This window comes from Rhodamnia argentea, chromosome 7, assembly GCF_020921035.1.
Source record: "Rhodamnia argentea isolate NSW1041297 chromosome 7, ASM2092103v1, whole genome shotgun sequence".
In the NCBI taxonomy this organism is placed as follows: domain Eukaryota; kingdom Viridiplantae; phylum Streptophyta; class Magnoliopsida; order Myrtales; family Myrtaceae; genus Rhodamnia; species Rhodamnia argentea.
Genome location: NC_063156.1, coordinates 12,542,708 through 12,564,803, shown reverse-complemented (window position 1 = coordinate 12,564,803; position 22,096 = coordinate 12,542,708). Strand labels below are relative to the sequence as shown.

General features: G+C 42.1%; 2 protein-coding genes across 2 annotated transcripts; one reads left to right on the top strand and one right to left on the bottom strand.

Moving 5' to 3' along the window:
• The first annotated feature begins 8,741 nt into the window (after nucleotides 1-8,741).
• Nucleotides 8,742-10,282, top strand: LOC115741897 (E3 ubiquitin-protein ligase PUB23-like). The gene has a single exon (XM_030675912.2). The coding sequence runs from the start codon at nucleotides 8,868-8,870 to the stop codon at nucleotides 10,110-10,112; it is 1,245 nt and encodes a 414-aa protein (XP_030531772.1). The 5' UTR covers nucleotides 8,742-8,867; the 3' UTR covers nucleotides 10,113-10,282.
• A 7,213-nt stretch (nucleotides 10,283-17,495) lies between these two features.
• Nucleotides 17,496-18,383, bottom strand: LOC115741866 (dof zinc finger protein DOF3.5-like). The gene has a single exon (XM_030675882.1). The coding sequence runs from the start codon at nucleotides 18,381-18,383 to the stop codon at nucleotides 17,496-17,498; it is 888 nt and encodes a 295-aa protein (XP_030531742.1).
• Between the last annotated feature and the right edge of the window lie 3,713 nt (nucleotides 18,384-22,096).

Genomic DNA, 22,096 nt, shown 5'->3' with positions numbered 1-22,096 from the left:
AATCAAAATTTAGTGGGGCTACATGTTTTCATTGCTTTGTACTATCTTCCCTTTGGTAGGGCTACATGTTTAGCCACTTTTCACTCTTTTGGTTGTTGTTGCCATGGGCTGATGCGCCCTGGTTGCTCCTATGTATTTTGCAACCGGTTCACCGTTGAACCATCTCCGGCACTCATGGTGCCACCCATGGTTCATGGTTTTTTGTGTCCAGTTTTTCCTACTTGTACCTAGCCTTTTGAAAAGCTCAATACACACTTACCTTACCAAAAAAAAAAATTTAGTTGTCAACACCATATGCTTGCACATCTATTTATAAGTTAAATATACAAGATACCCTTTGTAGTTTTCGAAAATTTTTAAATCATTTATTTTTCACGATAGCAGTATATCCCTGCCAAGAAAAGCTGAGTGGGATAGGCTGTTCTAAAACCCTAGTCAAAAGGGGATGCCCACGTCCAAATGGATTCAGCACGAGAGAGTATTCATGGCCGACACCAACCCCAGCAGCGTTTGTCCGTTGGGGGATCGGTTCGAAAATTTGAATCCTTTTGCTTCTTCAGTCTCTCTCTCTCTCCCCTCCTTTTTTGGTGGTGGGATGTCAAATAAGATATTCAATAATTAGATTCAGCCATAAAATTCCGCAAGATTGGATGTTCATAAGTGATACTATAGGGTATCTGTATCTAGCAATTGAGTTATGCTGCTACAGAGAGAATATAATGTTGTTTTTATTCGTTTAAAGTAATTTCATCGTACATAAGTAAAACTATACATGTTATAGGAATTTTAGATTGAAGTAGGGATGAAAATAGTAGAACAACCCACTAATCGGTGGCCGAGTTGGTTTGAGTTCATTTCCTTTCACGAGAGGTCCCGAGTTCAAAACTCCTCGGCATCGGTGTCTTAAGTGGGGGGTCGTGGTGGCGGGCTCCTGCGCTAGCCCCTCCCGAGGACTAGTCGTGCTCCACCGCTATGTTGAGCGAAGCTCGCCGACCACGCGGAACCTCGGTCATAAAAAAAAAATAGTAGAACAAGAACAATTTTTACTTACCAAAAAAAAAATAGTAGAACAAGAACAATTTTTACCAAAAAAAAAAATAGTAGAACAAGTGAAATGAGAACATGGCACACTCTTTTTATATATTTGTGAATAAATTGCTCTGGCAAAAAAATAGCATGCTCATAAGGATGGGCGGGTATTTTACTGTAGGTATATATTGTATCAATCTACTCTCGTGTGATATCATATTGAAGCATATACTAAAAGGGTGGGTGTAGGGCGGACAATTTCAAAACGACCTCTCCATTCGCTAAGTAGAGAAGATCGTAATCCGTTGCCAAACTTATTCCAAATCTGAGAGGTAGGACCGAATCGGTACATAGATTTCGATTCGTTCCAAGATCTCTAAGTAAATTTATGTTGAATAACTTGGGGGAATTGATACATACAAGAACTACATACGAGAGTAGGGGTATTTTAATGACCTAAGTTTGCTCCGAATAAGTTGCTCCCCACAAGTCAAAATTGCCTATTGAAATTGGAGAGAACGGCATTGTCATCCTCGTTCAAGTCGTATCAGGAAAGTGTGGGAGGTGCATTTCTTAATGCGATCTTTGACGAGTGCTTCCTATTTCGGCACGTAACCTGTAATTAACAACGCAACCTAAATTTGGTCAACCCTCTCTCCTTTTTTTGGTCAAATGTGGGATTGTTTGGTCCTCACAAGTACAAGGGCAACACCGACGTTGCCATGTGCAAAAGGTGTATTGTCATTGTCAATTAATTACATGACCTCATAGCTTCGCCAATCAAGGAAACGAACGGGTCGCTATTCCTTGTGCTTGCTAGAATTTCAAGTTTGCATCGGGAACCTTACGGGTTGACCAAATAATGGCCACATAAAAAATTAAAAAAAACAGTTGACCTAGGATAGCCAACCATGGAAATGAGGTGTTGGGTGAACAGTTAACCAAGTAATTTATAGTAATGAACTTAATAGATGGACTATCTCCAATGGAATATGGGTCAAATGTAACGAGTGACCGGAAAAGATTGTAAAATCGAATTAGCTAATAGCTAGGTGTTTTGGTAGGAAGTAGGAACCACATATTCTATTCAAACCCAACATACATATAGGGTTTGATCTTTTCTCTATACCATGATATATTCGTATTAATAGAATATACTTTAATTTTTGAATGATTTAAAATCAATTTATGATATCCCAAGTCCTACAGTGATTGGAAAAGAGCATGTTAAGTGATTCATAAGTTAAAACCTACATCAAATGGTGTTACTCTGAGTAGTCCTTGAGAGGAGGGGGGGCATCGGACTAGGTGGTTACAAATGGTATCAAAACAGGATCACTCCAGTACATGCATGTGTGGTTCTTGGATAGACTAGGCTCGTGCCTGATCTGATGAAGGCGGGGGTGACCATTGTGGCAAGAGGGTTCAGACAAGATACATCTCTTACCAGGCATCTAGGATGACGGATGAGCATGAATTGACGGGATAATACATCGAATATGGGGAGTATCGCTGGCCGGTATGGGCCAACACCAGCAAGAACATCAGTACTTTAAGTTTGAAAGTTTATGGTACTTTTAGCCCTAAATCGATTGTGGAGAGACACTGTCAAGTGATCATAAGTCAACAGGTACCCACAAATGGTTACATCTCGTGTAGTTACTTATAATACTACTTTGTAGGGCATGATCTATGGGGAACGGTTTGGATTTTTACAAGCTTTCAATAACTTATTGGTCATTTGTACGTGGAAAACAGAGTATGGTTAAGATTTAAAAGGATAAAGGAGTTGTCTCCAGCTTTCTTTGTTGTTTGTTTCTTTTTAAATTGTTAATCCCTATTATGCAGTAGAAGTGCGGAACAGATATAAGTTTCTAATCGAGAGTCTTCCCTAGTTAATTAATGCTGCTCCCAACTTTTCTGTTCACACGAGGAACGGCGAATCAGTTCAGCTCTCTCACCTCCTCAAGTCACCAATTAATCTCTAGTTAGGTATTTACCTGATAATTTTAGAAGTAGCCATAGAAATCACTTTATAATGAGAGCAAGGAGATCACATGATTGTCATGGAGATGATACAATCTGGAACATCGAAGGCTCGTTGAAAAAGCTGCAGCTCAATTCATCGTTAGAGATCCGCGTGTTAGAATATAGGTTAGAATATAGATTTGAATATTTTATGGATTAGAATTGTTCTCTACGATTATTTCCTAGTATGCACTTTCCTTGATTAGTCATAATATGTTCTGAAATTATTCTCTAGGATTATTTCCTAATATGTACTTTCCTAGATTATATTTCATTGTACCTATTTATTCTGGTCTTGTGCCTTAATGCAATTTATAACTTTTTTCTCTAGATCTTTCATCTCTATCATGGTATCAAAGCACTTGCTCTAGGATTTTGTTTCTCTGCTGTGACACTATGCCCTTAAGTGTTGTCGCACCACCAACAGTCAAGCTCACCATTCGGCGAAATCTCGACGCATGCGCTCTCACGTGCCGTTATCATTGCTACTCAAGTTTTGGTCGTTTTCTGTGTTATTGGATTTTATATGGGTGATTCAGGTGACCGAATTGATGTCAACTTGATGGCTCTAATTAAGCTCTTTGGCAGACATTGGTTATGGCTACACTTGTTTATCGAGATCTGTTTGAGCATGTTGAGGGTGTTCGCGTCTAACTTGCCCAACTCACGGACACTGAACAATCCAAACTCACGAATGAGGAGATTGCTCAACGCAATTGTGACATTCAGACCTAGACTATTGCTGATTGGAGGGCCTGGGCCATCATACTTGGCTCTCTTGATCATACCCTTCATCCATAGTTTGCTCACATCATGGGTGCGAGGAATCTCTGGGATCAACTCGCTGACTTGTTTACTCATGCTGGCTTTGTCCATATCTATCCGTTACAACAAAACATGGCTATTGCTACTCGGGGTGCTCAATCTATCCGTGAGTTTTATATATTTGAAGTCGCTTTGGAGCCAGATTGACATTCTGTCTCTCACTTTATGTTCCACATGTTCTAGCTGTGCCACATGTCAATCTTCTCGGCTATAGACACAAGATCGCCTGCGACTATGATTTTTTTATGAAGATCCAACCTGTTTTTTAGGGCGTTCGTAGTCAATTCTTTCTCGAAATCCTCCACCCTCTCTCCTTGATGCTGTCAAAGAGGTTCAATGAGAGAAAACCCAACTCGGTTGGGTTTTCTCTCAGTTTCTATGGTGTCTGATCCCACTACCATTCTCGCTACTCCTCCATGTGTTGCTCCTCAACCTACACCATCGCTTCCACTCCAACTCAGGTTTCCCATCAGTCTGCTCAATATTATTACTGTCATCACCATGGTCATATAGAGCCCCACTATTATAAGAAGCAACACAATGCCCAGCACTCTTTCCGGACTCCACCTACTCCTACTTCGACTCAGCATGTTTCTTTCACATCTCTTTCTATGGATGAGCGATTTGCTACTCTTGAGGCTTAGTTAGCTCGCTTGAATTAGTTTCAGTTTGGCTCTCAATTGTCTAGTTCTAGCCCTTCAGTTCCTATCACTCCTACTGATTCTTCTGCGACTACTACTTCCTCGTCATATGGCTATTCTATTGCCTGAGTTCTTAACTCAAGAGCTGTTAGACGCATGTCTAACTTCTGTTGCCTGTCTTAATGAGCTTTGTAAGCTCAAGTCTCCAGCACGATTCTTTACAATTGATAGTTCGCTTCTTATGGCTGCCCAGGAGGTGACTCTTGTCCGTCCTCGTGATTTTTGTGTTCTTAGTGTGTTGCATGTCCCCTCTCTAGCGCACAATTTATTGTATGTTGTCCAGCTTACTAATGTCAGTTGTATTGTGAGTTTTACTGGCCACTCTGGCCTTGTGCAGGATCGTTCGAGTAGCAAGATGATGGGCAAGGCCAGCGGGCATGGCGAGCTGTACACTATTGATCTCTCCACCTTCCATCGCCACCACTTCATCTTCTCATCCTCTGCTGACTACCATGGACCCTATGCGATGGCATCAGCGTCTCAGGCACGCTTACATTTATCGCCTCTCTATCCTTTGTCAATAAGGAGTTCTTAGCCCAATCTCCTCTAGTGCTCTACCTCTATCTTCTATCTATCCTTTAGCGAAGAAGTCTACTTTCCTTTTACTACGAGTATTTCTAGCTCTAGCATTATTTTTTATCTTGTTCATTATGATGTGTTATTCCATCCAAAAGTGGTTTCAAATATTATGTCTTGTTTATTGACAATTAATCTCGCTATATTTGGGTATATCTTATGCATTAAAGGTAGTGATTTTCTTATCATTTTTCGAACTTTCACTATCATGATATCTACATAATTTCAAAAGAAAATTAAGGTCTGCTGCTTTGACTTTGGGGGAATATCTCTCGGGTTCTTTTTGTTCTCTCTTAGCCAATGATGGGACATTGTCGTACCTATCCTGTCCGCGTGTCCCAGAGCAAAATGGGATTGCTGAATGTAAGCATCGATATATTCTTGAAACCACTCATACTCTTTTACTTTCTGCTTCTGTTCCCATTGAGTTCTAGGTTAAGGCTTTTCTCATTGCCGTTCATCTTCCTAACCGCCATCCCTCACCTGTTCTTCATCAAGCTATATCCTTTTAGCAAATTTATTCACATTCTCCTACTTATACACATCTTTGAGTTTTTAGTGCACGTGTTTCGTGATTCTCCCTCCCACCGAACATACGAAGTTGATTTCTAGATCCATATAGTGTGCATTCTTGGACTACAAGACCGAGCTATCGTTGTTACGACCTGATTGCTCAGCACATTCGTATTTCTCATAATGTCATTTTTCATGAGCATGTTCCTTACTTCTATATCATTGCTATGTCTTCAATATCTACTCATATTTCTCGCATGTACTTCCCGGCTGATCCTTGTCCCGACCCACCTCTTGCCTTTACTTCTCCTCTTCTAGATATCTTTGCCCCCGCTTATCCATCCGAGCTTCGTCCCGCTATTGTCCCTCTTATTCTCCCTACCATCGATGATCCTGCGCCCCTAAAGGTGCGTCGTACTTCTCCTCGAGATCGTCGTCCCCCTACTCGATATGTTACTGCTGCTTCTTATTCTACCGATTTTGGTTCTTTTTTGGCTGGTGTTCATAATGCGCGGGGCTAGTTACCATGAAACAAGACAGCATGTTGAGTGGCATCAGGTCATGGCTGAGGAACTTTCCGCTTTATAGAATCCTAGTGCTTGTAAATTTCTCAAACCAAATACGAGGTCGATCCTTGGTGTCCTATCGCTAGATCTACAAGGTGAAGACTTGTTCTGATGGGAGTATTTAGCTCTATAAGGCGCGCATGGTTGTGTGGGGTTTCTTACATGAATATGGCATTAACATGGGGAGACTTTTGCTCCAGTAGTATAACTTCTGTTTGTACTCTGCTAATCGTTGCTTTTACCACAATTGGCCTCTCTATTAGCTCCATGTAAAGAATGCTTCTCTTCACGGAGATCATCGGGAGGAAATCTTTATGCAGCCACCACCTGGTCTCACTCACGCCCCTAGTCGGGTTTCGTCTTCAACGGGCTTTTTAAGGCCTCAAACAACCACCACGTATTTGGTTTGAGAAATTTATCGTTGCTACACGTTGTGTAGGATTTGTTAAGAGTGAGGTTAATCATGCTATGTTTGTTCATATTTCGTCTTCTGGCTGTACTATTTTTCTTCTTTATGTGGATGGCATGGCCATGACCAAAGATGATCTAATTATATTGTGCATACCAAGAGGCATCGTCAACGACATTTTTCCAGGAAGGATCTTGGTCCATTGTGTTATTTTCTCGAGCTTGAGATTGCTCGTAATTCTCATGGTATTCTTCTTTATTAGTAGAAGTATACCGTTGATATTCTCTCCAGGTCTGCTCTTTCTGATTCTCGCACCGTAGTCATTCTTATTGAGTTAAATCAAAAGCTTCGCCTTGATGACGGGAAACCTTTTTCCGATGTGACTCGTTATCGAACCCTGGTTGGTAGTCTTGTGTATCTCACTATTTCGCGGCCTAACATTGCCTATGTAGTTCATGTTATTAGTCGGTTTGTTGCTGCCCCTCGGTCTACCCATTATGTTGTTGTTTACGAATTCTACGCTACCATCGAGGTACTTTGACACGGTCTTTATCTTTACCATCCTCTTCTCCTCTCAAGTTGAATGCTTATTCTAATGTTGATGGGCTTCTTATGTAACTAATCGTCAGTCCATCACAGGATTCGGCATTTTCCTTGGCAATTCTCTTATTTCTTAGCGCATAACAAATTGTCTCGCGCTCATTTACTGAGTCTTGGTATGATGCTATGGCTGACACTACTGTTGAGAATGTCCGGCTTCGTTGTTTGCTTGCTAACATGGGTGTTTTGCTCTAGTATCTCGCTCTAGTATTGTGACAACAAGAGTGCCATCCATATTGGGGTTTAATCCTTTTTTTCATGACCGCACCAAGCTTATTGAGATCGGCTGCCATCCGACTCGTCATCATCTACAGGCTCGCACCATCTATCTTCATTTTGTTGGGACTATGGACCGGTTAGCCGATGGTTTTTTTAAGGCTCTTGCGGTGCCGCTTTTTGAGTATCTCCTTTCCAAACTCTCGCTGTTTGATCCATCTTGAGTTTGAGGGGCGTTAAAATATAGGTTAGAGTATTTTATGGATTCTATATATATTCTAGAACTCTTCTCTAGGATTGTTTCTTACTATGTACTTTCCTTGATTAGGTATAATTTTTTCTAGAACTATTCTTTGGGATTGTTTCCTAGTATGCACTTTCCTAGATTAGGCTTTTGTCATGTGCCTTAATACAATTCATAACTTTTTTCTATATCACCGCCCATGTACATTTTTGCAAGAGGCTGCAAAAGGCGACTTGACATTGACAATCGAAATGCAATTCATTGTACTACGGAAGAGAAAGAAAATAAGTATACATCTACGAAATGTTTGAAATCGGCGTGTCTCGAGCATCGAATTGTGTAAGGAACGTATCTTGCTAGGGTTGAAACTTCATCAATCAAGAGGCTGTATTTCCGTAATGGCGATAACCCTAGCCGGTCGTGACTTAGTTACGCCACATCAAATGTTGATGGAGTCGGAATATTCCAACCGTGTTCAACAGATCAGGGTTGACATTTTCGATTTTTGTTGGGTCAAAACTCAGAAGGGTTGAAGAAGCAACACCCTGCTAAAGCCAACTATTATTATTATCTGAAGGAAGGATCCAGGCGCCGCCGGCCGCAACAGTAGTTAAAGCCGAAAGGGACACGTCCGACGGTGTGTCCACTTGATTTTGTCGGCAATACCTCAGAAAATTATGTAATGGCAAAAGACGAAGGACACGAGACGCACGGCCACGCAATAGCCGCTGAGAGAGAAAGTCAAAGGGAGGAGGTAGCATGCACGTGCCTTCCTCCCTCCCTCCTCCCTCGTCGCCCTTTTGTTGCACTTTGCCTCTCTTATAATTCATTCATGACCAGGTAAATTTAAGAGTTAGCCATTCTTGAGCCTTTCAATACCATGCCGTTGAAAAGTCCTCTCTCTCTCTCTCTCTCTCTCTCAACGTTTATTTCCCGTGTTTTGTTTTGACTTTCCTTGTTTTGAATTGCCTGACCTTCCTTCCATCTTCATATATATGACACCAAGCCGCTCCAAACAAATTCACAATCTTTTCAGCTATCATTTTTATCTCCTCTCCTCATCACAAGAGCTCCTCAATCATCGCACTCAGAATTCGATCGCACTTCGAGTCGGCATCGAGGTTCCATCGTCAGCTCATAGATCCGGTCACCTTGCACCAATGGACAACAATGAAGTGGAAGTGCCTCGATTCTTCCTCTGCCCTATCTCGCTGGAGATCATGAGAGATCCGGTCACCTTGTCAACAGGGATAACCTACGACCGAGAGAGCATCGAGACATGGCTGTCCACGTCCAAAAACAGCTTGTGCCCCGTCACCAAGCAGCCGATCTCTGATGAGGACCTGACCCCCAACCACACCCTCCGCCGACTGATCCAATCTTGGTGCACCCTCAACTCATCTAAAGGCATCGAGCGAATCCCGACTCCCAGGGCTCCCATCAGCAAAGCCCAGATCACCGAGATCCTGCGCGATGCCGAGAAGCCTCAGCTCCAGCAGAAGTGCCTTAGGCGGCTGAGATCTATCGCTTCTCGTAATACTTCAGCCAAGCGTTGCATGGAAGCTGCCGGTGCTGTCGAGTTCCTGGCCTCGGTGATAAACACCAACTCGCAAGATCAGTCATTGGCGTCGGAAGACGGGTCACTTCTCAACATCAAAGCACCGAGCGACGACGCTCTGTGCATCCTCTACAATCTGCAGCTCTCCGAGCAGGGCCTTAAGAGCCTTGTGGCCAAGGACAGTGAGTTCACTGAGTCGCTCACGCGCATCATGCAGCGTGGGCCCTACGACTCGAGGGCGTACGCTGTGCTGCTGCTCAAGTCGATGTTCGAGGTCGCTGAACCGATGCAGATCATCACGCTGAGGCAGGAGTTCTTTGCTGAGGCGGTCCAAGTCCTGCACGACCATATCTCTCAGCAGGCCACCAAGGACACGCTGAAGCTACTGATAAACCTATGCCCTTGGGGCCGAAACAGGATCAAAGCCGTCGAGTCCGGGGCAGTCTCGGTATTGATCGAGCTGCTTCTTGATTGCTCTGACCGCAGGACATGCGAGTTAATATTGATGTTGTTGGAGATGCTGTGTCAATGTGCCGAGGGGAGGTCGGAGTTGCTAAGCCACGGGGCGGGCCTCTCGATTGTGTCGAAGAAGATACTTAGGGTTTCGCAGGTGGCTAGCGAGAGGGCAGTCCGAATTCTGCTCTATGTCTCCAAGTTCTCGGCAACTACGAGCGTGGCGCAAGAGATGTTGCAGTTGGGCATCGCAATGAAGCTGTGTTTGGTTCTGCAGGTGGACTGCGGGAGGAAGATCAAAGAAAAGGCGATTGAGATACTGAAATTGCATGCCAGGGTTTGGAAGCACTCTCCTTGCTTACCCTCCAATTTGCTCTCTTCATACCCATCTTGAAATGGAGAGGGAGCTTGCAGTTTTCTTGCTTTTTTCGACTAAGCATTTGTATATTGATTTCTGAAATGGTTACTGTCCCACCATCGGTGAAAGTTTTACCTTCCCAACTGATGGACAGAATAAGAACACTAGTGTAATTTGGATATTCTTATACAGATATGTACATGACCGATGATTTTGGATAGATTTGCTTCCATTTGAGGAAAGCTAATTAAATCGGCGACTTACTCTGTTTTGCAATATTGCAGCAACTTGCTTGGAAGATCTCTCCCGAAGTGGTTTTAGGGGGGTATTTGAGAATCCCAATTATGTGCTCCAAAATTAAGATCCTTTGCTTAATCAGACTAAATTTGTTTGATAAACCGTAGTTTGTGTCGACTTAAAAGATTCAATTACTTAGAAGTTCACATAATTTGGTAAGTAAGGGATGTGCACTTAATTCGTTCGATGGAAAAAGTGATTCGTGGTAATTAGAAATTTAGAACTGCGGCATGTTGTCAAAACTTATAACTAAATGATCTTTGTTCCATATTCGGTAAGAAACTAATAATTTTCAGTTATTATCAGACAACTTTCTGTTTCTATTTTCAGAACTTAAGACTGAAAACTTAAAACCCAGTTCTTGAATTATCAACACTTTTTACCAACAGAGGCCCCTAGTTGTACAAAGTTCTTTACATGTAGCTTGGCGAATCGATCAGATTGTAATTTGTTAAAACTCGAGCAAAACATAAGTTCTCTCTTAAAACAAGTTTTTAACCTATCTTATTGGCCCTTAGGGTTTTCCATTTGATGCCGATAAGACATGATAGCCTCCATCGAAATCATAGCAATGTGATGCCCGTTGTGAAAGGATGGGCATGCAAGAAAGATCTCAATCTTCTATGATTAAATACCATAACTTGCTTTCGAAACGGTGATTTGCTTGCCGGTGGCCATTCTCGGGCCATTTCAACATCCATTCAGCTACCACAAAATAGTGCAGAGTGATGAATTGATGGCAGCTCAAGCTTCATGGTTGCGGATCGCAGGTCCTCCTCATCAAGCTGTCCGTCACTTCAACCCCACTCTTCTTGCCATCGAAAATTTTGCTGCACAATGTGAGCAGTGATCTTTAGGATAATATCTTTCAAATCTTTCGTGAAACGAAGGCACTACCGTAACGTGTTATTGCGCGCAAGTGTTCATCACAGCGCTCCGGTGACGACTAGCGGACTTAGATTGTGGAAAAATTAAGAAATTGCGAGCTCTACAGAAGTTCCAGAGGCTCCTGATTAGGTGCCCATCTTTCCTCCTCTTCGAGAATGAGGCGGTAGCTGCTCGCATTACTTGAAAAAGTCTTCAGCCAAATATTTAGAAAAAAGACGGTAACATATTCAACTGAGAAAGTATAATTTTACTGCTACGTGCCCAAAAAAACGGACCGATAAATGTCAATAAGTATAAAGAAAACCGTCTGTAAAAGTAATATCATTGACTTTTTTTTTCAGATGATTTATGGTAATTTTACCAATACTTTTATGAAATTACTGAATTTTTTTATTGTTTGAAGACTTACGAATTTTTTATACTAACTTACCGGATTTCATTCATGTAACTTATGTTGTGACCCATCCGAGATAAACCTTGAGCCTTGAGGAGGTCTAACATAGGTGTCTGCTAATAAACCCTCGCTAGATGGTGCTTATGGTTCGCCGGACTTTCCCAAGCCCTGCCAACTGCAACTTGTGTTCTCATTTATTATGTGTTATGTGAGACTAGAACCACCATTAACCTATTATAGATCAGATGTCGCCTTACTTCAGCGAACTAGAGACTTTTTGGAGCTGTGGAATTTGATTACACAATGTTTCGGCGTGTGGGTATGGTCTGAATTTGTGATCGAACTCCGATACCGACCTGACGGTGACTCTGAGGGTTCGATCAATCAAAGAGCAAATTCAAGAATAATGTACAACGGGATCGAGTTAGGCGAGCCATGGTATCTTTGGATATCACAAGAACATTCTCGGTCAAGTTTAGAGAGTGTTTCCCCCTTTTTATTATGCATTGACTGACTTCTTTAAATTGATCCAGGACTCATGTCAAAGAAACTGGAGATCTCTTGGTTGAAGCTGTAGTAGTCTGTATAATCAACTGCGTGTCCCCACCGCTGTACCATATTTAGCAAAATCTATGTTCGTAGCAGCAAATTAGACCGGTTATAAGGCTCCACTTAATCAATGGAAGCATGTGATATGTGTTGAATAAACATTAAATGTCCGTCTTTTATTAGTTTATTTCAGCAGTTTTGTTTTGTAAGAAAATGAAAGGTCAAGAGTCAGCAGTTACTCTTACAGGTGATAATGGTTTTTAATTTTGGTTTATGGCTATTAATAGAATTGTCTATAATTAAGTATTAGATGGGCAGACTACAACCTATAAGTAAGTCATTGTATTTGCTTGTAAGGAGCACACAGAATCGAGAATAAAGCCTCTCTTCAGAAATTACTTTTTGTCCCCACAAGTCCATAGTTTGCAGCCACAAATTGTTCTACAATTTGGTATCGTAGCCGATGGGGAGTTCGGTGGGGAGTGTAACAAATAATGTCCCGCTGCCCCGATTAACAAAGGTGAACTACGAGAATTGGAGCATCCAAATGAAAGCTCTTCTCGGTTCCGTGGATTGTTGGGAGGTGGTTCAAGAAGGTTTCGAAGAACCAGCAACCACCGCAGGATATACGGCGGCTCAAAATAAGGCGTTGAAAGAGACGCGATCAAAAGATAAGGCGGCATTGTACATGCTTTTCCGAGCTGTTGATGAATCGGGCTTTGAGAAGATTGCTAGTGTGGAAACTTCAAAAGAAGCGTGGGACATCTTGGCGACTGCGTACAAAGGAGCTGACCGAGTTAAACAAGTTCGCCTTCAAACTCTTCGCAGAGAGTTGGAAGGCATGAAGATGAAGGAGTCGGAAGGTGTGTCCGATTACATCACGCGTGTTCAAACCGTGGTGAATCAACTCAACCGAGACGGAGAAAAGTTGTCCAATGCGCGGGTCGTGGAGAAGATTTTGAGGTCGTTAACCGACAGTTTCGAGAATGTCGTATGTGCCATAGAAGAGTCGAAGGATCTAGCAACGTTCACAGTCGATGAGCTTGCCGGTTCCCTTATGGCACATGAACATCGTAAGAAGAAGAAGAAGGAGGAGACACTTGAGCAAGCACTTCAAACCAAAGCATCGATCAATGACGAAAAGATACTCTATTCTCAAAACTTTCGAGGTAAATGGCGTGGCCGTGGTGGTCGAGGAAATAGTCGCGGTGGAAGAGGCCGCGGTCAAGAAGGGTATTATGAGGAGAAGGGGCAATCAAACCAACAGAATTGGCGAGGAAGAGGACGCGGTCGTGGAAGAGGCGGCCGGTCAAATTATTCCAACATCGAGTGCTACAAGTGTGGCAAATATGGTCACTATGCGAAGGATTGCCACTCCGATAAGTGTTACAATTGTGGAAAGGTGGGGCATTTTGCAAAAGATTGTCGAGTCGAGAAAAAGGTGGAAGAGACAACCAACCTAGCCACGGAAGATGAGGTGACATAAGGTTTTCTCTTAATGGGATACAACAAAGTCAACACCGACAACGACACGGTGTGGTACCTCGACACGGGTGCAAGCAACCATATGTGCGGGCACGAGCATTTTTTTAAAGAGATGCGAAAGGTTGAAGCTGTAAATGTATCGTTTGGAGATGGTTCGAAGATTGAGGTAAAAGGCCAAGGTACGATTTATTATTTACAAAAAGATGGTTTAGTTGGGTCAATCCAAGATGTGTATTACGTACCAAACCTCAAGAGCAACATTTTAAGTATGGGGCAACTCATGGAGAAAGGTTATTCGGTTTTTATGAAAGACCGGATATTACTCTTGAAAGACAAGCAAGGGCGTTCAGTCGCTCAAGTTGAAATGGGGAGAAATCGGATGTACAAACTGAATTTGAGAAGTGTACGAGAAAAATGTTTGCAAGTCAACGTAGAAGACAAGGCGTCACTGTGGCATCACCGTTTTGGTCACCTACATCATGAAGGCCTAAACAAGTTGGCAAAGAAGAACATGGTGCACGGACTACCGGACATGGGATACGAGGGAAAATTTTGTGAAGAATGTGTGCTTGGAAAGCATGTGAGAACATCGTTTCAAAAGAAGGCAGAATATCGGGCCAAGCAACCTCTCGAGTTGATTCATTCCGACATATGTGGACCAATCACCCCCGAATCTTTCAGTGGCAAAAGGTATTTCATTTCCTTTATTGATGATTTCTCACGAAAAACTTGGGTTTATTTTTTGAAAGAAAAATCCGAGGTGTTCGAGGTGTTCAAAAAATTCAAAGTGCTGGTGGAAAAGGCAACCGGTAGACACATCAAATGCATACGATCCGATAGAGGTGGCGAGTACACTTCGACGGCTTTCATGGAGTATTGTGAGGAGCAAGGCATAAGGCGATTTCTAACCGCACCGTACTCTCCACAGCAAAACGGTGTGGCCGAGAGGAAGAACCAGACCATTCTCGATATGGTTCGGTCAATGCTCAAGAGCAAGAAAATGCCGAAGGAATTTTGGGCGGAAGCCGTGCAATGCGCCGTCTATGTGCAAAATCGGTGTCCAAATGCGAAGTTGTATGATCAAACACCACAAGAGGCATGGAGCGGACAAAAACCGACAGTCTCTCATCTCAAAGTATTCGGCGGTTTGGCCTACGCACACGTGCCGGATCAGCGAAGAACAAAGCTCGAAGACAAAAGCAAAAGGTACGTTTTTATTGGGTATGATGAGAAAACAAAAGGATACAGGCTATTCGACCCGATAAGCAAGAAGATTCTAGTGAGCCGTGATGTACGAGTTCATGAAGCAAATGAGTGGGATTGGGATAAAGCAACAGAGGGTATCATCAAAGTTGGAGAATCATCAACTGCTATACCAACAACCATACCGGAAAATTCTGAAACTATTGATGATGAAGATGAACCGCGACAACCCAAAGTGCGAAGTTTACAAGATTTGTATGATTCGACAAATGAGGTACACCTTGTATGTCTTTTGGTGGATTCCGAAAATATAAGTTTTGAACAGGCGGTGCGAGACGAGAAGTGGCAAACCGCCATGGACGAGGAGATTAAAGCAATAGATCGCAACAACACATGGGAGTTAGCAGAATTGCCGAAAGGAATTCAGCCCATTGGTGTAAAGTGGGTGTTCAAGAGAAAGATCAATGCGCAAGGGGAGATAGAACGGTATAAAGCGAGAATTGTAGCAAAGGGATACAAGCAAAAGGCGGGAATCGACTATGACGAGGTGTTTGCTCCCGTTGCAAGAATGGAGACAATCAGATTGCTCATTTCACAAGCGGCTCAATTCAAATGGCCGATATTGCAAATGGATGTCAAGTCGGCATTCCCGAATGGTGTGCTTGAAGAAGAAGTTTATATCGAACAACCACCCGGGTACATGAAAATCGGAGAAGAAAAGAAGGTGTTGAAATTGAAGAAGGCACTTTACGGGTTGAAGCAAGCACCGCGGGCGTGGAATACTCGTATCGATACATACTTCAAGGAGAACGGGTTCGAGCAATGTCCCTACGAACATGCCCTTTATGTGAAGAAGAGTGGAGGTAATATGTTATTTGTTGCTCTTTATGTCGATGACCTCATTTTTATGGGGAATAATAATGAAATGATACAAAAGTTCAAGAGCACAATGACACGGGAATTCGAGATGACAGATTTGGGCTTGATGAAGTTTTTCCTTGGTCCGGAGGTAAGACAAGGAAAGACGGGTATCTTTGTATCCCAGGAGGCATATGCAAAGGAGATTTTGAAGAAGTACAAGATGGAGTCTTGCAATCCGGTTTCAACACCAATGGAACCAGGTACAAAACTTTCTAAGTTTGATGGAGGAGAACAAGTCGACGCAAGCAAATACCGGAGTTTAGTGGGAAGCCTTCGCTATCTCACATGCACAAGGCCGGACCTTGCATTAAGTGTCGGCATTGTAAGTCGGTTCATGGAGGAGCCAGTTTATTCACATTGGAAGGCGTTGAAGCGAATCCTACGGTACATCCAAGGAACAGTGTCACTCGGGTTATTCTATACAAATGCGGCAGATTACAAGTTGGTCGGGTACTCCGACAGCGATTGGTGCGGAGATTTGGACGATCGGAAAAGCACATCGGGATATGTGTTTTTTATGGGTGATACGGCGTTTACCTGGCTTTCAAAGAAGCAACCGATCGTGACACTCTCGACATGTGAAGCTGAATATGTGGCAGCATCTTTGTGTGCACGTCATGCGATATGGCTCAGAAATTTGTTGGGCAAGATGGAGCAACAACAACTCGGTGCGACTGTGATACGAGTTGACAACAAATCAGCAATTGAGTTGAGCAAGAACCCGGTGAATCATGAGAGAAGCAAGCATATTGACGTTCGCTTTCACTTCATCCGAGATCAAGTGAAGGAAGGAAGTGTGGAATTAGTGCACGTGGCAAGTCGGGACCAAGTCACGGATATCTTCACGAAACCGCTACCGACGATACTTCTTGACAACTGCAAAAGATTGATCGGCATGAAGGATGGCAGAAGCATTTAAGTTTACGGGGGAGTTTTGTTGAATAAACATTAAATGTCCGTCTTTTATTAGTTTATTTCAGCAGTTTTGTTTTGTAAGAAAATGAAAGGTCAAGAGTCAGCAGTTACTCTTACAGGTGATAATGGTTTTTAATTTTGGTTTATGGCTATTAATAGAATTGTCTATAATTAAGTATTAGATGGGCAGACTACAACCTATAAGTAAGTCATTGTATTTGCTTGTAAGGAGCACACAGAATCGAGAATAAAGCCTCTCTTCAGAAATTACTTTTTGTCCCCACAAGTCCATAGTTTGCAGCCACAAATTGTTCTACAATATGCTCGGGCTAGTAGCAGATCACATTCAGGAACTATCGATTTGTTCATACGAAGCACATTACTGCGAAATTGATGCGACGTTCATATGTTGCGGGATCTAACGAGTCCTGTGATACGTTCAATACCTGATATGTTGTGTCACCGTGCTTCGACATAGGATCACCAGCGAGGATTGGTTTTGTGCAAGAAAACCTAAAAGAAGGTGATGTTAAGAGTCAAACCGGGGACTTGGCGTCGCTACTGCCTTCGAATAACTCCACCAAAGCCTCATCACAAATGCTGAAGGAAAACCGATCTTCGTACATTATTCCGGTGATAAAGTATACATAATTCGTGTCCGGTCTCTGGTTATTTGTCATGTCTTTCTATACATAATTGTAGTATTGCGTAACAGTGTAGAAGAGGGAGGGACGGAGAGGGAGAGGGAGGTATGGCTACATTCGGTGTCATTTCCTGGAGAAAGTTGCATCCTGAACAGACACATCAAGTTCCCTCCAGTTAGTGATAAATACGTCTGGATTAGCCTGTGGACCAAGAACTGGCAAGAGCTCTGTGCACCCAAACCCATGATTCACCATCAAATGGTCAGGTTCATTCAACCACTTGCCGCCCCCTTCACTTGGCAAAGGTGGCAACTCGCTAAAGTAGCCCGCATCGCCGCTGTCGCACGGTTGAATCCGATCGCTGATCCCGTTAAGATTGTTGGGGTCACCTCCGTGATGATGATGAGGATGAGGGTACATCTGGTTATTTCCGTTGCTCAAGTGAGTCTCAGCAAAAAGGTCGGAAATGAACTCGCATCCAAGAAGCTCATTTCCAGGCATCAACTCGAAATCGTCCAAGTCATGAACTTGCTTTACGTTTGCCAGAGGCTGGGTGCCGGGGCGTTCGGATTCGCCACCGGCCAACTCTTCATGTGCCAGTTCAGGCTTCTGATTCAAGTAATTTGAGTAGACGAGCGCGAGATCGATATGCGACCCGCCATTGGGCGAGCTAGTCAGATCGGCCAAGGAACTATTGCCGTCCTCCAACAAAGCACCGCACGACAACCTGCTCCCAAAAGGGTTGCTGGCGGCGGCAGCAAGGTAAGCCGTCGAAGCAGAAGCGCCAGAGGATATTCGTATGCACTTGGCCCTCCTGTTCTTCCGGCAGCCGCCACCGATGGGGACGTTCCGGAGAGAGCCGCCCTTGGTCCAGTACCTCCGGCAACCTTTGCAGAAGTACCTGGGCTGAGTGAGGCTGTAGTTGTTGTAGTAGCAGAACTTGGTGTTGGAAGATCCGCAGCGTGGACAGTTGGGTGACATCTCAACATTCGGCTTCCATGCTGCCTCCATCTCTCTCTAGTCATCAAGATCGGCTCAAACCACCATAAAAAAACCTTCTCTCTCAAAAACGAAGAACCACCAAAAGAACATGCCCTCTCCCTCTGAAACCCGAGAGAGAGAGAGAGAGAGAGAGAGAGAGAGAGAGAGATCAGTTCGAAGAAGTGTGAGATGATCTTCTCTTTTTCCTCTTTTTGTGTTGGGTTCTGATAAAAATAAGGAAAGAGGCACATGGAGATGGCGGATGCACTCGTGCGCATGAGAGTGTGGAGTGAGGAGTTGACATTCCGGTGCCGCTAAGGAGGAGGAGAAGCAGCAGGGTTTCTAGCAACACCGCCGGCAGATACGAGGTGACTGTGTCTCCTCCAACACGTGCCGCCCCGGGATTGGCCGGCGGCGGGTGATGGAGGGAGCAATTGCCTCGAGAGAGCCGACGGGGGCTGTTGCTTATGCGAGCAGACACGAGACTTGTGATGCGCGCACCCTTTGTACGAGCCAATGCACAGAATACACAGCATAAAAAAGGGGCGGCATCCCATTGCTTCCTTGACCCCTCATCAATCTTTCAATAATTAATCCCATGGAGGGTCGGCTCAATTATGATCCGACCCAAATAGACTCATTTAATTCATTTATGACTAACTTATTGCAATACAAATCTAGTGACTTATACTCAATGCATATCCGACACAATTATATTTCTGAAATAATTTCATATTTAATTCAATTTAGGATAATTTGTAACGAAACTAATGTGAGAGAACGGGGCGAGCGAGCGTGAGATCAAGTCGGGGCGAGAGAGGATGAAGAGACAGCCATGAAAGTGAGTTGGGTCTAAGTAAGTTGTGAACTCATTTACAACTTAACATTCATAATATATCTAAACCCATCTATAACCCATTTATTGAACATAAAGAATTCATTTAACAACTTAGCATACCATATATGACTTAAGAAACAAGTTTATGACCCATTTTAACTGGTTTAATTCCCCTAAAAGTAAATGCCCTTGAATCATATCCAAGGAGATCATTCTAGTCAAAACAAAGGTGCTCCTTATTAGGAAAATTCTGCAAATAATGATGTTCACTTTGAAAAGTACATGGGATGTTTCATACGGTGAGTGCACATGAGTCGGCCAGCTTGCTATTTAGCTATGAGGGAGACAAGATGTCGAGGGTTCAAAATTGGAACTCCCCTCTAAACTCCATTGAACTTGATAAACCGTGCCCGTACTCGTTTGACGTGTGGCTCTTGGTAGCGCTCGATAACCAATACGTTCCGTCGAGAGCGATTGCCTAACATGGTTAACAAAATTTTCGTTCGAGAGTTTGAATCTCAACATGCCGTCGGAGCATTATTCCGCTTGTTGCTCTACTGAGCTCCAGCGGGTCTTGATAGTTGTGCTCGGTATAATTATGTCCACGCATCCGTTATAAGAAGTCCATTCTAAGTATATCTTAAAAAGATTCTGGGGTTCGTGAAATACTCCACTAACTTCGTGAATATTTGGGAAAGGCACAAGTGAAAATCTGTATGGGCGGTCAAATTATAAAATTATTTACATTTGGCAGGCGGGAAAAACTAAAGCTGTGTTGTAAATGGCCTCTATACTTAAATGAATGAGGTGTAGTGATGATAGATTTCTGGTTTTGTTTTTCGCTTCAATTATGTAACTAATCCTACGATTTTTTAAAGCAATCGCTAAGCACCTCTAGCAGGCTCCCTAATCAATTCCCAACTCTGATTGCATTTGGACACGACACTTTGAGTGTGTTTGTTTCGCAAAAAAAATGAATTATTTGGAAAATAACTAAAAATAATCGTTTATCTCGCTTACAAAAATGAATGAACGAAAAATACTTTTATCTTCCACAACAATGTTTATACATAATTTGTCCTCGATAAGGAAAAATAACACAAATTGCCCCTGAAATTTGGTTCAATGTGCAATGTCATCTCTAAACTTTTAATTTGACTAATATGATTCCTAAACTTTAACTCAATGTGTAACATGATCCCCAAACTTTCAATTTGTTCAATGTATCCTTGAAATTTTGGAACATATTCAATTTAGTCCATGAACTATAAGATAATATTCAATGTCGTCTCCGAATTTGAATCGATGGAATGACTACATTGAAAATCTTCCTATTATTCATGGACTAAGTTGAACATGTTCCAAAATTTTAAGGACTACATTGATCAAATTAAAAGTTCAGGAACCACATTATACATTTGGTTAAAGTTCAAGGATCATATTGGTTATATTAAAAGCTTAGGGACTACATTGCATATTGGGTCAAAAATCAGACTATTTGTGTCAATATCCCTATCGATAATGAAAATATTTTCTATTGACTAATTATTTCAAGTGATACAAGCGATAATTTTGAGGAAATGTTCTCCAAATCATTCATTTTCCATAAAATAATGGAGCCTTCGGTTTCTTTACTTCTGAGCACAAGCTTCTCCATCAAAGGGTCATTCAAAAAAGAAAATTTTAATTCATGGATAATTTCCAAAAAAATCATCAATCTATTGCAATTGTTACAATTCAGTTCTAACTATTTTTTGTCAATGTAGTCTTAAACCTTTTACAATTATGTCAGCTCAGTCCATTAGTCGGCCCGTGCTAACGTGGATAATTTTTAATAATATTTTAAACTTTTATTTGTTTAATTTCTTTTGTTGTTAATAGCTTTTTTCTTTCTTTTCCTTTCTTTTCTCTTTTTCTTTTTTGGTTAGAGCTAACCAAAAAATAAAAAGAGAAAAGCAAAAGAAAAGAAAGAAAAAATTACTAAAAATTTTAAAAAATAATTAAATAATATCAAAAATTGTCCATGTCGGCCCTAGCAGGTCAAATGGACTGAATTGGCACAATCGCAAACGGCTTAGGAATCAATTGGACAAAAAATTTTAAGACTGAATTTACATAATTATAATAGGTTTATGACTTTTTTGGTAATTTTTCCATTTAATTTAGCAAGTAAACGAGTGTGTGTTGTAAAAAGTTGCAGCTAACGCAAGTGTTGGAAGCCAAAGCAACGATCTACGCTTTATTACAGTTATCAAGAGAACGACATTAAATTGAGGGAAGAACTTGGTTAAGGTAGCAATTAGGTCAAGCAATCCAAAATCTGAACCTTTGTAACACTTCGATTATGGCGGGGCAAGTAAGCTCCGCAACTTGTGTCCTAGTACAACTGGAGTTATGAGGAAGAGCCAAAAGAAGGGTACCCTTAATGATGCATGCATGTCTTCATATATTCCACTTGGCCCTTCGATCATGGCCTAATACCCTAGAAAACACCCAAACTTTTACTTCAATCTTAATCATATCTTAAACTTTTTTTCGTCGCATAAAAAATTTACAACTTTTGGTCCAGGCCCAACTCTGCTCTAAACTTTTTTTTTATCCCATTATAAAATCCTAACTTTAGGTCTAGTTCCAATTCTACCTTAAATTTTTTTGTATGATAAAACACGACCATCCTCCATCCAAAATCACCTTTTGCTGATATGGCATTTTCACATCGTTATTTCAGATTTTTTTCCCGGATTTTCATATCCAAGAAGACCAATTTGAGAGATGAATTTACATGTCAACCCAAACGACGTCTTATTGGATCTAAAATTTGGATAAGAACTAGAACAATTAGGATTGGCTTGACGCAATTGCTCTTACTCTTGAGAGAGTCTTCCTTCCATCTCACTTGGGTAAC